Here is a 14,537-nt window from a genome sequence, read left to right on the forward strand (position 1 = left end):
CTTTGTTCCTCTTTATTGTCCGGTGTTATTCAGTTGTGTGGCCATACCACATTTTGTTCGCCAGTTATGAACATTTGAGTTGTTTCCATTTCCTAGTTATTATGAATAATGTTGCCTAAGAACATTGTGTGCAAGTGTTTGTGTGGATATATGTGTTCATTTTTCTTGCAGATTCCTAATTGTTGGGTCATATGGTATCTCTGTGTTTGTCTAAGAAACTGCCAAGCTGTTTTATAAAGTGGCTACACAGTTTACATTCCCACCAGCAATGTATGAGGTTCTAGTTTCTCCACCTCCTCACCGACACTTCTTTTTCACTGTCTTTTTTATGACAGCCATTCTGCTGGGTGTGAAGTGGTATCTCATATAATGATTTTTAATTTGCATCTCCCTATGGATTAATGATATTAGGGATTCTTTCATGTACTTTATTGGCCATTCTTACTTTGATGACATGTCTCTTCAAATCTTTTGTCCATTTTTAACTGGATTGTCTTCCTATTACTGAGTTGTAAGAATTCTTTGTATATTCTGAACACTTACAAATCCTTTATCAGATATGTGATTTCCAAATATTTTCTTCCACTTTATGGCTTATCTTTTCATTTCCTTAGTGGTTCTTATTAAGTGTAAAAAATTTTAATTTTGATGAAGTGGGGTGTATCAGTTGTTTCTTTTATGAATTGTGCCTTTATTGTCATATCATACTTAATGCTGCATAACTGATAGCTTCCCCCTAAGATCAGAAACAAAGAAAGGATGTCTGTTCTCCACTAGTATTCAACACTGTATTTGAAGGCCATCCAAAACTCAGAAGTATGCACTGGGTACATAAAGAGAGCTCACTCTTTCTGGTCTGCAGAATGAGAAAGGGGTCTCTTAAGGATTCAAGATGAAGAAAAGCTCCTTTTTTCCTCCCCTTCTTCCCTTCTCTGCTGTCACAGCCCTGATGTAATATTGCCAAGGCAGCATAGCCATGGGAGCAGTAGCCAGGGAAGCAACTAAAACTCTGGGGGATGGGAAGCTTCTTTTTGACCATGGAGGATCTCTGGTCTCCAGACCATGGGTAGACTCTCCCATGCTTTTCTTCTCTGCTGCTGCTTGACCTGGAACACAGACACAGGCATGGCAGTTGTGCAGCAGAGTGAGAAAACTAAAGCTGCAGCTTCCTATCTGTGTTGGAACACTCAACATAAAAGATGTCAATTTTCCCCCAATAAATATATAGATTTAATGCAATTCAATTCAAAATCCCAGCAAGGGATTTAAAAATTTATTTGGAAAGGCAAAGGGAATAGAATAGCTAAAATAATATTTATAAGGATAAAGTTGGAGGAAATACAGTACCCAATCTAAAGATTTACTGTGAAGCTACAGTGATTGAAGCAGTATGATATTGGCAAAGAAGCAATACATAGATTAATGGAACAGAATACAAAGTTCAGAACTTAGACACACAAATATGGCTATTTGATTTTTGACAAAGGTGCAAAAGCCAATCAGTAGAGAAAAGATTATCTTTTCAACCAACAATGTGGAACAGTAAGACATCCCTATGCATAAACATGAACCTCAGCCTAAACCTCGTGTGTTATATGAAAGGTAACTCACAGGGATCATATATCTAAATCTAAAAATGTGTAACTTTTAGGAAAATATTCAGGACCTAGCATTAGGCAGGGTATTTAGACGTGACACCTAAAGCTTAATTTCATAAAAGAAAATGTTGGTAAGTTGAATTTCATCAAATTTTAAAACTTTCACTCTCCTGAAAATACTTACAAGAATGAAATGACAAGCTACAGACTAAGAGAAAATATTATTTTTCAAACCATATCTCCAACAAAGAACTTATAACTAGAATATATAAAGAACTCTCAAACATAAAACCCAGTTCTTAAAAAATGAATGCAATAAAATGTCAAAAGACTTGACACTTCACCCAAGATATTATATGGATAGCAAATGAGCACATGAAAAGACATTAGCCATTGGGGAATGCCAATCAGAACCATAATGAGGTACCACTGTGCTAATTTAGATGGCTACAATAAGAAGTACTGGCAATATCAAGTGTTGATGAAGATGAAAAGCAATTGAACTCTCGTAGATTTCTGGTGAGAATGCAAAATGATATAGTCTCTCTGGAAAACAGTTTGGAAGTTTAAAAATTACACTTCTAAAATATACTTACCATGTCACCCAGCAAGTTTGAGTATTTACCCTAGAGAAATGAAAGTATGTTCAGGCACAAAACCTGTATATAAATGTTTATAGCAACCCTATTTATAATGCCCCAAAACTGGAAACAAGTGAATGAAGAAAACAAACCATGATACATTGGAATGGGCTACTATTCAGCAACAAAAAATAACAAACTTTTGATACACACAACTTGAGTGAATCTCAGACACTGTATGCTTAGTGAAGAAACCAGTCTCAAAGACTGCACAGTGTATAATTCTGTTTATATGACATTTGTGAAGAGACAAAACTATAGTAATGGAGAACAAGTGTTGGTTGCTAGGGGTTGAATATAGGGGTGTGTGTGGTTATCAAAGGATATCAAGGGAGTTCTTTGGGGAGTTGGAACTATTCTGTTTTCTGATTGTGGTGGTAGTTATATGAATCTATACATTTGTTAAAACTCATAGAAGTTATTACTGCCCCCACCGAAGTAAAAAAATGACACAATACCAAGTGTGGAACAACTGGAATTCTATAACACTGCTGGTGAGAGTACTGATTATTATATTCTCTTTGGAAAACCATTTCACAGCATCTTTTAAAATCTGAGCTTATATATATATATAGGCTCTTCATCTTCATCAACAGCATTTCCCTAGGGTGGGGAAGCTTGCCCTAGTTATCACTGTCCAAACCTGGTGCACAGTAACTCCTGGTGTGGGGACTGGTAGGCAAGCCTAACAAGCAGGAAACACACTTTGAAGTGCATTTAGGGAGGAAATCAGAGCCAGAACTAACAAACAGGAACCACCCTTCCAGGTTTCAGGCAGCCAGATCCCGGGAACCAACTGCTGGGGTTCCTGGGAGGCTCACTGAGAATCTGCCTGTGGGTGGGGAAGGTACTGAAACTCAGCTGGGGTGAATGCCTCTGGGTATCCACCACACACTACACTGGCAGCCACATGGTAGGATGGAGAAGAAAACAATGGAAGCACACTGGAGTGAGGAAAGGAAGTTGCTTTCTCCTGCAGTGTCCCAAACACTCTCTACTGGCAAAGCATATGTATGCATCTTGCCAGCTGCAAAAGAGAAATGCTTATAGGAGTCAGTTACATCACAGAGCAGGCAGTGAAAGGAGCTAAGAGGCAATAAATGCATAATGGACACACTATATGATTCATTATATAATGATGAATCATCTCTCCATTAGCTAATGTAATGTATGTTTTCAGATTGTTACATTTTAAAATTTTTGTTTTTAGTTTATAGTATGATTTTATCAATAGCTATAACCCCCATAAACGAAAACACCTTGGGGTTTGCAATTATTTTTAAACATGTAAAGGGGTATGAGAACCATTGCTTTGTATTACTCCTTTTATATAAAGTTCAAAAAGGGGGGCAAAACTAATCTGTAGTGCTAGAGGTCTGGGAGAGTGATTATCTTACGAAGGGGCACAAAGGAAGCCTTTGGGGTATTGGTAATAGCCGGTGTCTTCATCTGGGTGCTGACCACTTGATGCATTCACTTTGTGGAAATTTATTCAGCTGTATACTTATGATTTGTCAGCTTTTTTGTATGTGTATTGCAGTAAAAGTTGACTCCTCCCACTCTTCCTAACACACGCCCTGTTGTAAACCTGTGTGTAACTTTTTTTCAAGTAGCACAGCCTTACACTGGCTACTTATCATTCCTGAGGATGAAAGACTCAGGACAGGGTGACAGAAAGCTGCTTCGCAATACTGCCTGTGGCCTTCCTGCTCATCCTCAACTTTGTGTCCTTCACCCTCAGAGAGATCCCTCCTTCCCACCTCCACAAGAACTGGTGGTCTCTCCATGGAACAGCTTAGCTAGAATGATGAAAAGATCTTTGGTTCTTGTCAGGTGCTCTGGTGTGGTTTTCATGCATAAAGCGGGTGGGGTGTATGTTTAACTGTTCTGAGATCAGTTAAGATTTCTCCATATTTTCTCTATATTTTCTGTTTTACTTTCAGAGAATATTTATGAACTTATATGTTCTGTGAATGATTAACTGTTTGATTTAGGAAATAATTTTCCTTTTTGTCAGGATCCTAATATTTGCTTTGCTTTCTGATTCTTCCATCATATTGTGAATGATTTCTGTTTTAGTCTTCACTTCTAGTGTTCCTGTAGTCTTACTTCCTTTCTATACAGTTTCAGGATTTAATTCTTTAACATGTTACCCAAGAAATAAATCTGGCTTATCACTTCTCTTCTGCAGAATGCGCTATCTCAGAATCTTCTGTCTTCTTCCTGTCCACCTCCCAGCTGTGCACATGTGAACAATACTGTTTGGGCACTGTGCATTTTGCCTAATCATCTTCCCTGTCTCATTCAGTTTTCTTTTTCTTGTTGTGGTAAGCTAGCAGCTTTGTAGTCACCTTGGCTGTTTTCTGCTCCCCAGTTCTCCTATAATAAGTAGGATTAATTTGGGAAAAGAGATCATATATGACTTTATACAGTTCAGTTAAATAATATTAGGAACTCTTTTTCTGAACCCCCTTTCCCTGTATGAAGGCCATTCCTGATTTTAAAGTCCTGTTCCAGTAGTCTGTGAGTCAGGCATTCAGTGCATCTTCCTTTAAAATCATGAGTGTCTTGGCTTTCTCACCTATGATGTACCTGAAGCATAGTTCCAATTATATATGTACATAAATATCATTATATATAATCTAGCCAACATATATAACATGACAGAGTTTTGATGGTATGCTTTTTCAGAAATGTATTTGGAATGCTAAGGACACATTGTATTTTGTATTTCTAATCTTACAGATGCCACCTCTGTAGTTTAGAGGTGGGGAGCTTGGAGTTTATAGACAGGCTGGCAGGCTGCATTGTGGCCTTCTAGTGGTGAGAAGAGTGGACTGTGAAATGGAAATGAGGCTATGGGTCTTGGGTCAGTGAAGAGGTACTAGTAATGTGAAGTGGAGCCCACACTTTGGAAGAGAGCTTGGAAATAGGAAAGAAGCAGGAGGGACTCAATTGGGATTTAATGCAGAAGGACAATGGAAACGGTTTGTTTCTTCTTGGGCTGAGGAGGGCCCAGTGCTGATGGGCCCCTGTAGTGAACTCTCCTTCCGTGTCTCCTTCTTTTGGCCTCTTTACCATGTCATCTTTTTTCCTTCCATTTTCCTTTTCTTCCAGCTGTCAGCCAGCAACCCTACAGTGGCACTTTCAGTAAGTAGAGTTGGGTAGCAGCTTTAGAAGAGGTGTTTTATTGGTATTTTTCTCATTTTTCCCCCTTCTTTCTTTTCTTCACTACCATCAACAGAGAATAACAGGTGAGACTGGAAAGACTACAAGGTTTGAGGAACTTGCAAGAGAGCAGGAAAGTAGGTGGAAAGAGAAGAAGTCTGGAGCAATGGTTATAAACTGGGGAAACCCACAAAAGAGATACATATGCACTCTTCAGGAGTGCTTATGTCCTAAAACGCATCCACGATACCTGGTTACTTACTGCACTTAGTGTTCTTTGATAATATTTATCTTGAAATTGCATCTAACTCACAAGATTGAAAGAAGAGATCTTGTTGCCTAATACAGTGCCCGAAACATAGTTAATATGCTGTGTGACTGGTCTTTCCAATGATTCTAGACATAGACTTTACTAAACAAGATGCATGTTGATATTTCCTTATGAAGGAGGCAGCATCAAGATCATGGATTGTGCAGTCCCTCGTCAGACCCTGCCACTCCCTCTCTGTGTCTGTCCTCATTCTCGTCTGTGAAAGGGCGGCTGCCAAGTACCTCACAGAATTATTAGGAAGCTTAAGTGCCTAGTATACAATACATACACCATAAATATTAGTTCTCCTCTGGGAAAAGTATATTTTTGTTTAGATTATTAAACTGTAAACCCCAGTGGTTCTGATTTTTTTTGTAATTGGATTCTCAAGATACATTCAGTTTGGGATGGATGATATAACCTTAGTACCTTCTCTGTTAAAATGAATCAACAGAAAACATTGACCAGGAAGAGGTGCCTAATTTTAAGAATATAGTTGTCATCTTTAAAATAATTTATAATATATAGGTACTATTTATTAAACATGCAACATTAACCAAAACTTAAATGAAAAGTGACCACTAGAATAAACTGTTTTTATTATTCTATTACCCCTTCTAGTCCAAGTTCACTGATGATGCTGTCTTAACAGTCACTTTCTATAAAGACATTTGTTTTGTCTCCAGGTGTAAAACAAAGGTGTATCCAGATAATCTTCCTACAACAAGTGTGGTGATTGTTTTCCACAATGAGGCTTGGAGCACACTTCTGCGAACTGTCCATAGTGTCATTAATCGCTCACCAAGACACATGGTAGAAGAAATTGTTCTAGTAGATGATGCCAGTGAAAGAGGTAAATTTAAAATTTTAATGCCAATAATATGTTACACCTTTTATCATTAATGGTTTAAAAAACTAGTCACTATCATTTTACCTAGTATCTTTATACAAACTTCTAATTTATTCTAAAAATATTTATGGCACTTGGACTCATATATGCAAAAGTTATACTCTTGTGAAACTTAAAATCTTACTTTAATTAGTATTTTATTTGGATCACGTCTTAATCTTGTTTTAAAAAGAAATAATGCCATATAATATAAACATTTATGCAGAACAATTAAAAAACCCCACATAATTTTGTTAGGGTTTTCTCTGTGGGAAGCTGCAGAGTTAATGGAGAAAGATGACTCCACTGAGAGCCGTGAATGAAGAAATTTAGTTACACGTACAGTGGGAAGTATCTCTGGCAGCAAAATGGAGGTTTAGCTGCGTGAGTCTTAGTTCTCCAGATTCTTCTTAGGTTTTCCCATTTTCTCTATTTCTAAGTTCAGGAATGATCTATAGCTAAGCGCATAGAAGAATGAGTAAGGATTTACAAAAATTTATATATAATATGCTCTAATCTCATAATAAATCTCCATAGTGATTTTTGCCCAAATATTCTTCCAAGAATCTCAGAATTTTTCATAAATTGAGAATCTCAAACTATTTCATGAAACACTCTTTTGGGAAAGGTATGAGAATTAAGAGTACCTTGGACCGACATTATTTATTCTGAATCCTACTTGATGATTTTACATGACAAGGTAGTAAAGAAACCTCTGTTAAACTCAGAGATACCCAGCATTTCCCAGGGTTTTTTTTCCATAGCACTTCTGTTTAGAATCATCTATGTCATGTGTTCCCCCAGTATTCCTGTGCTCACATCAGGAAATTTTGGAGGGAACTACAGAACTTCCTTCCTTGACCAGCTTCAAATTCCATGACCAATTATTTCAACCTCTTTTTTTCATCTTCAGCTTTCTTGCCTGATCTTTCATTACAGTGGCTAAGATGGTTTAGTCAAGTATACCCTCTCCTGTGCCGACACTAAATATGTACACTGAAGCATGATTAAATGTAGTCACTTCGTATCCAAATTATTGGGAGTAATTTGCTTGTTAATAACAGTTTAACAAATGAAGATACAGTCTTATCCCCTCAAATACCCTAGAGCTTACCTTCTTAGTTTAATTGAGACAGTTTATAATCACACAAAACATTTCAATAATAGTGTGATATATAATGTAACAAATGTCAAAATGAATGAGAGCTATTATAAACTAAGAATACCACACTTAAATAATTACTGTTGACAATAGAAGTATAAACCTAATGCAGATGATTGTTTGCTAGGAGTTAATTAATCCCTGTTTAAGAAATGAAGCTGGAGCTCATTTAAGTACCAATAGATAGAAACATCTGTCGTGCCAAGTGACTTGTGTTTGGTTTGCTTAATATGTTGATATTTGCTAAGTTAAATATTCTTCAAGGAGAGAGATTTTCTTCAGATAAAATGAGTTATTTTTCCATTTCCTCCTTTGGTTTCTCTGTTACTCTGTTGAGGACCTGAGAAGGCTGAGAAGGAGTAAGTTTTTGTAGGATGTGGCCTAATCAGAAAGACACATGTGCCTACCACTCTAATGTGACAAAGTCACATATCATTATCTTTTTCCATTCTTCATGTAGGCCCATCTTACTCACCCAAGCTGTATAAATCTGTAGGAGATAACATGTGGACAGATGGCTGCTCCACTGGTCCACTTGGGGCTCTTGGTCACTAGGTCCCTGAGTGCCCTCCCAGAGCCCCTGGTCAGAGGTCTGGGTTTCCTTGTCTTCCTGCCTGGAAAGCCTTAGGTGTGTAGGTCACTATTTCTGACATTTGGGAACCACTCCATATTGTGTTTTTGTGGTTATAATTGTGGTCTTGCTATCCAGTGAGTGAGTGTTATCTGATATAATTCTCTTTGACTCTCTTGTTTAGGTGGTAACTCTTGGCCGAGGAACCAAAGCAGGCTCTTTATTTTTATATAACTCTTTAAGTCTGCTTTTTCCTATTTATGAGACACATCCAAGACACCAAAATTTCTCACCTGGAGTGCTGAAATACTCTTACTAGTCTAATCTTCCTGTGCACACTCTCACCTTTTCCCATCTGTTCACTCACTGCATGCAGAGTAAGCTTTTAAAAGTGTATGTGTGATCATGTCACTTCTCTGAAACTTTTCCTCTGAGTTCTGCATGTCTGGCCTCTGCCTATATCTCTAGTCTCATCTTAAACCATTCCCTGCCCATCCCACCTGCACAGTTCAACTCCAGTATTTACTCAGAATCAAATTATATTTAGAGAGGCCTCCTTGACCTTCTGAGACCAGGTCACGTCTCCCTGTACACACCTTGGAGCACTCTATTCCTCCATAGCTCTCATCAGGGTTTCAAGTACTCATTTACACACACACACACACACACACACACACACACACACACACACACACACACACACACACACACACACACACACACACACACACACACACACACACACACACACACACACACACACACACACACACACACACACACACACAGACACACACACACAGACACACACACACACACACACACCCCTCCCCCCCCCACTCTATCAGGGCTGTTCACCATTGTCTCCTCAGTGCAATGATCTGCCAGTCAAGTAATCCTTGCTTTTACTTCTTATCTGTGCATACTTCCTAATTATGTTGTGTAGCATGCATAGTCTACTCATTGCCTCAGAATACTTGATTTCACAGTTAGCCTGCTGAATTGTTGGTGGCTCCACTTATTGAAGGAGCATGAAGTAGGTGCTATAATTATCCCTATTTTATTGATGAGGCTTAGCGTAAACCCGGGGCTTGACCTCTTAACTGCTGAATACATCATGTCTGGTGTAACTTCATTGTTACAGGGTTTACAGTGAAGACAGAGTCTGAATGAATCCCTACTTTATGTCAGAAATTATGTAATTGTAATCTCAGAAAGTTATCTTTAAGACTTAGAACTGGTATAATGTTCCTAATCTGAGATGACTTTTTCTCATTTACACAAAAGGAAATAGAGGTCCTTATATTTAGGGATTAAGAATCAGATTTATTAGACTCTAAATTCTCTGCTCATTCTATAGCTCTTCTGGCTAAGATTCCTCAGGTGTTGCTGTAAGCAGTGAAATTTTCCCTGACATTCATACTCTGACAAGCTCACAATCCTTGATGGAGAAATGCCTAGGGATCTATTTATAGGCTAATAGTGTAAAGATATTCTAGTAAACAAGATTCTCCCTTATATTTAGATACCATAGTAACTTCTAACCATAATCACTTAAACCCCACCCCCTGCCACCCCACAATGGCTTCAATTTTGTAAAATGGAGCTTGAATAAATAGTTCCAAATTTAGCCCTAAGTCTGTCTTTCTACATCAACTGTTAGGAAAACACCTGTTTCTCAGCCTTGCTGCATGAAAGCCACAAAGATGTCAAACAAAGATGCCAAGAAAACTTGTGGAATACCAACTGTTCTGAGCTGCCAGACCAGAGAATCATGCATTTTTCATTTTATTTATAGGCAGGACAGAGTATTATAGCTCTCTGGGACATGAGACTTGGGGATTAGATTTCTTTGATTCTTAAGAAGGACTTTTAAACTATAGTATTTTTTGTGAAAAGTTACTGGGAAACGCATTGTTTGTGACACACCAACTTTGGTCTAAAGTACTGGAATATATCTCACATGAGATTCTATCAAACTATGAACATAAATTAACTTAAATTTGTGTCAGATCAGGTGATTCCACAATCCTTAATTGTTCTCTTGTAATTCCCTTCCAGCATTTCTTGCTGTGGGTGAAAAGATGGGCTTTGAAGTCAGGCAGACCTGAGTTTAAATCTTGGATCCACACTTTAATAAGCTGTGTCACCTTGATCAGTTCATTTAACATTCTGAACCTTGGATTTTCATGTCTAAAATATGTGTAATAACAATCTCATAGGGTCATTGTGAGGATTATGTGATATAAGATATGTAAAGACTTCTGCATACGTGGATGCTTTATTGCCCTTGTCTAGCTTGGATTAACACATAGTCTACAGGCACACACCTGATCATCTACATTTGCTCTCTTACAACACTAAACTATGTTTTCTACCTTTATTTTGTATCTACCTACCACTTCAGCATTTTATTAAAAATAATAAAGAGAGAAATGTGGTATCCACATATAAATCAAGTATAAAAACCAAATGAGTATTCATATTTGAACTGACTGTTTAGAGTTCATAATGCATGAGCAAAACCGAAAGTTTCTGTGATGACTGCCCTTGTACTGTTCACTATGTAACTTATTCATTATGTAAGAATTTGTTCTCCATGTAAGAACTTGTTTGTTATGCCTCAGAAGATTGGAGACTGACGAAAATTAGGCTTGGGGTGGATTAATGATTGTGCATTGAGCATTGACTCCCCTATACAGAATTTTATTGTTGTTAACAACCATTTGATCAATAAATATGAGAGATGCCCTCACAAAAAAAAAAAAAAAAAAAAAAAGGACAGACTTCCAATGGTAAAATTAATAAGTAACCGGGATGTAATGTATAGCATAAGGAATATAGTCAAGATATTGTAACAGCTTGGTAGGGTGAAAGCTGGAACCTAGAATTATGTATATAAATGTTTTATCACTGTGTTGTACACTTGAAACTAATGTAATGTAATACTGTGCGTCAACTACCCTTCAATAAAAAATAATTATCTAAAAAAAAAAAAAAGATATGTAAAGAGCCTAGCAATAGCATTGTGCTAAACACACACAAAATGATAGCTACTATGCAGAGTGTTGCTCTTATCTGGGATTGATTGGCAGGACCCTCATCTTTTTACTCAGAATCAAGTTGTATCTTTCTCACCCTAAGATTTAGTTGATAAAATCACAGCAGTGATCAGGTATCAGGATCTACTCCACATATTTTCAGATCCTCTTTTTAGCCCAAATATATCAGCAGAAATGGACATGGTAGGTGTTCTGGTATGGTGGGACACATAGGCCTTTCTCTTTCACAATTTTCATATCCCTGATAATTTCATCATTGAGTCACTCTGATCTTACCAAGTCAAACAAGCAAGAACCATTTCACTCCCATTTGTCTTTCCCTCTCTACTATATAGGAAGCCTTTTGGATTCCCATGATTAGTATTTAAAGAGCCTCTTAGTACATATATCCTGATCTCTGTGGGACCTTTCCGTTACTAGAGTCCTTGGGACAAAGCTATCCTAGGAGTCCTAGTAATTCCATCTCAAGTTTTTCCTTCCCTGGAGAGATTTTCCTCATACCTATTACATTAGTTGAAAAGACACTTGACCATGTATCACCAACAATAGCTTCTCTAGGATAAATTCCATAAACTAAACTGATTTGAAAAATTCCTTCTCTCTGCTTTGAGGAAGCTGAGCCTTTTCTGCTTTTTAAAGTCAGAATTATGTACTTCGGAGGCAGGATATCCTTGCTTAGGAACATAACTCTATCTGAACTCCCCAGGATAGCTGTTGATTTCACAGACCCACTTCCTCTCCCTTTCTCTTTTCCCTTTCAGTTACCCTTCCCTCTTAAAACCGTTTTTACTCAGACCTATACTTGTCTTAAGGATCTCTATTTTGGTTTTGCTTTTACAGTTCACCGTTTCTCTACTGAGCTTGACCTCACTCCCTGACTCCTGATTCTGTTCCTTTTCTCTGTTGAGGTCTGAATTTAATGCTCTTGAACTACTTTCTTTCTGTTCCTGTTCCATGATTAGAAAAAGATGAATTGAGCCTGACAGAGCTGCTTAGAGAAATGTTGTGACATGTCTATCTTTGACTGAACTTGAACCCAAAGACTCTGCTGATTCCTCGTGTAATAAGGTAGAGGCAGCTCTATGATATACTCAGGAAACAAAATGGCTGCTTGTAACTAAATGGGTTCGGGAGTCAGGGATGCTTACTGAAAAGTGCAAATGTGTAGAATGAATTTTGCACATCAAAATTGCTTTACATCTGGGTAGCTCCAGGTCACAGTTTTCATGCTATTTTTTTGTCTTGCTTTGTTGATTTTTCAGACTTTTTGAAAAGACCTCTAGAGAGTTATGTGAAAAAATTAAAAGTACCAGTTCATGTAATTCGAATGGAACAACGTTCTGGATTGATCAGAGCTAGATTAAAAGGAGCTGCTGTGTCTAAAGGACAAGTGATCACCTTCTTAGATGCTCACTGTGAGTGTACAGTGGGATGGCTGGAGCCTCTCTTAGCCAGGATCAAACATGACAGGTAATTTTCTGGAGTCTGTAAATTTGTTATCAGTGCGTTTGTCCTAAACTATATGGTAAGTTGCAAAATTATGTATTTAAAATTAATACAAAAATAATTTCCTCTGAAGTTTCCTTTAAAATACCCAGGAAAGGCACTGTAAACATGAAGAAGACCACATTCTAAAGTCTGGAAATAATGTTTGCAAACTATTGAGGATAAATTAGGAAGCACTGTATGTTCTGTTCACTAAATAGGAGAAGAACAGATGGACAGTGAACTTAAGGAGAGTAGGATAAAACCTTTTATGTATCCCTTTATTTATTCTAAGGCTAACACTGGGGCAGGCAGGTCATCTCATCTCCATCTACATCCTTACTGGGACTATAGCAATCAGCTTGTACATAACAAAAAGTAGAAGGGGTTGGGGAGATACATGTTACATCCCAAAATGCTTAATTGTGTATGGAAAAGCACCATAATCTTTTATACAGGATAATACAGGAAGGGCAGAGAGTGGAAACAACATTTGCCCATGGTTGTAGTCTTCCATAATGCACATTTTTCAAAGAATTACCTACTGCTGGGCTCTGGCTTAGTTATTATGTATTAGGAGAGAACCTAACTTCAGTCTGCTAGAATTAACATTAGTTGAATTTCTGCTTGTCATTGCTATTTGAGCTAGAGTTTGTGTCACCATTAGGGTTTAGGTTTTAGCAGGTAAACTTTTACTAGTCAACTGGGGGAGTATGGCTAAAGCCACTGCATATGTGCTGTTTGTTAGCAAATACCGACGTACATCTCTCCTCTATCAAAGATGGATAAATAGGGAAAACCAACATTGGGGCAAGGAAAAGATACAGCAACTTTAGGAAGGAGAATATCACCTAAGGAAGGAATATTTCTGTAAACTTGTTTTCTGTAAGTAATAGACTGATGTAGGAAGTTTTGACTTGCATAAAGACAATATACAACCTTTATGAAACAGGAGACTGACCCGATGTAGAGAAAGCAGTGTGAGGTGATGAAAGAAATAAAAAGGGGAATTGGCTGAAATAACCACCACAGTGACTTCCAATTTGGGCTGTGTGGTAGGTTAGGTATCCTGAATAACTTTTCCAACTGAAAAAGCTAAAGTACTTGATAAAATACAAAACACAGTTTTAAATACATCAGAGTTGGCACCAAGGTAAGAAATTCTACAGATCTCAAAGACAAAGTGAGAAAGGTAAGCAGTACAAACACTAAACCAAGGATATTCTGCATCCAAAATACACAATTTGACTTGTAGGGTTCTGCTGAACTTAGAGGATACTGAGCTTCTGCCTTGGTAGACAAACAGATAGGAGGACAGGAGACCAGGCATAGGCCCTGCTAAGATGGGAGGATGACTAGCAGACTCCTGTGTAAAGCTTGCATCTGGACTTGTGTCCCGAGGTGTGAAAATGAGAAATCCTACCACACCAAAGAAAGCTTGCTTGTTACAACCTTGGTATGGGGTGGAGGAGGGGAAACAAATCTTCTCTAAGGACTTCTAAACTCAAATAGAGAAAAAGAGGGAACTGGTTCGGATCTTTTTATGAGACTAGTATAACCTGAGTATGAACACCAGGATAGAATTGTGTGGAAAGTTACTCAAACCTACTCATGAACACTAATACAAAAATCTCACAATAACATCAAATTG

At 37.8% G+C, this 14,537-nt stretch overlaps 1 protein-coding gene across 3 annotated transcripts in view; it reads left to right on the forward strand.

The window, feature by feature from the left end:
• GALNT1 (polypeptide N-acetylgalactosaminyltransferase 1) overlaps positions 1-14,537 on the forward strand; it is a 141,263-nt gene that overhangs the window by 91,276 nt on the left and 35,450 nt on the right. For all 3 annotated transcript variants that reach the window (XM_057504119.1, XM_057504117.1, XM_057504118.1), the window contains 2 exons: positions 6,404-6,570; positions 12,664-12,871. In XM_057504119.1, the coding sequence (XP_057360102.1) occupies positions 6,404-6,570; positions 12,664-12,871 (375 nt within the window). The remainder of the gene's footprint in view (positions 1-6,403; positions 6,571-12,663; positions 12,872-14,537) is intronic.

This window comes from Manis pentadactyla, chromosome 6, assembly GCF_030020395.1.
Source record: "Manis pentadactyla isolate mManPen7 chromosome 6, mManPen7.hap1, whole genome shotgun sequence".
Classification (NCBI taxonomy): Eukaryota; Metazoa; Chordata; class Mammalia; order Pholidota; family Manidae; genus Manis; species Manis pentadactyla.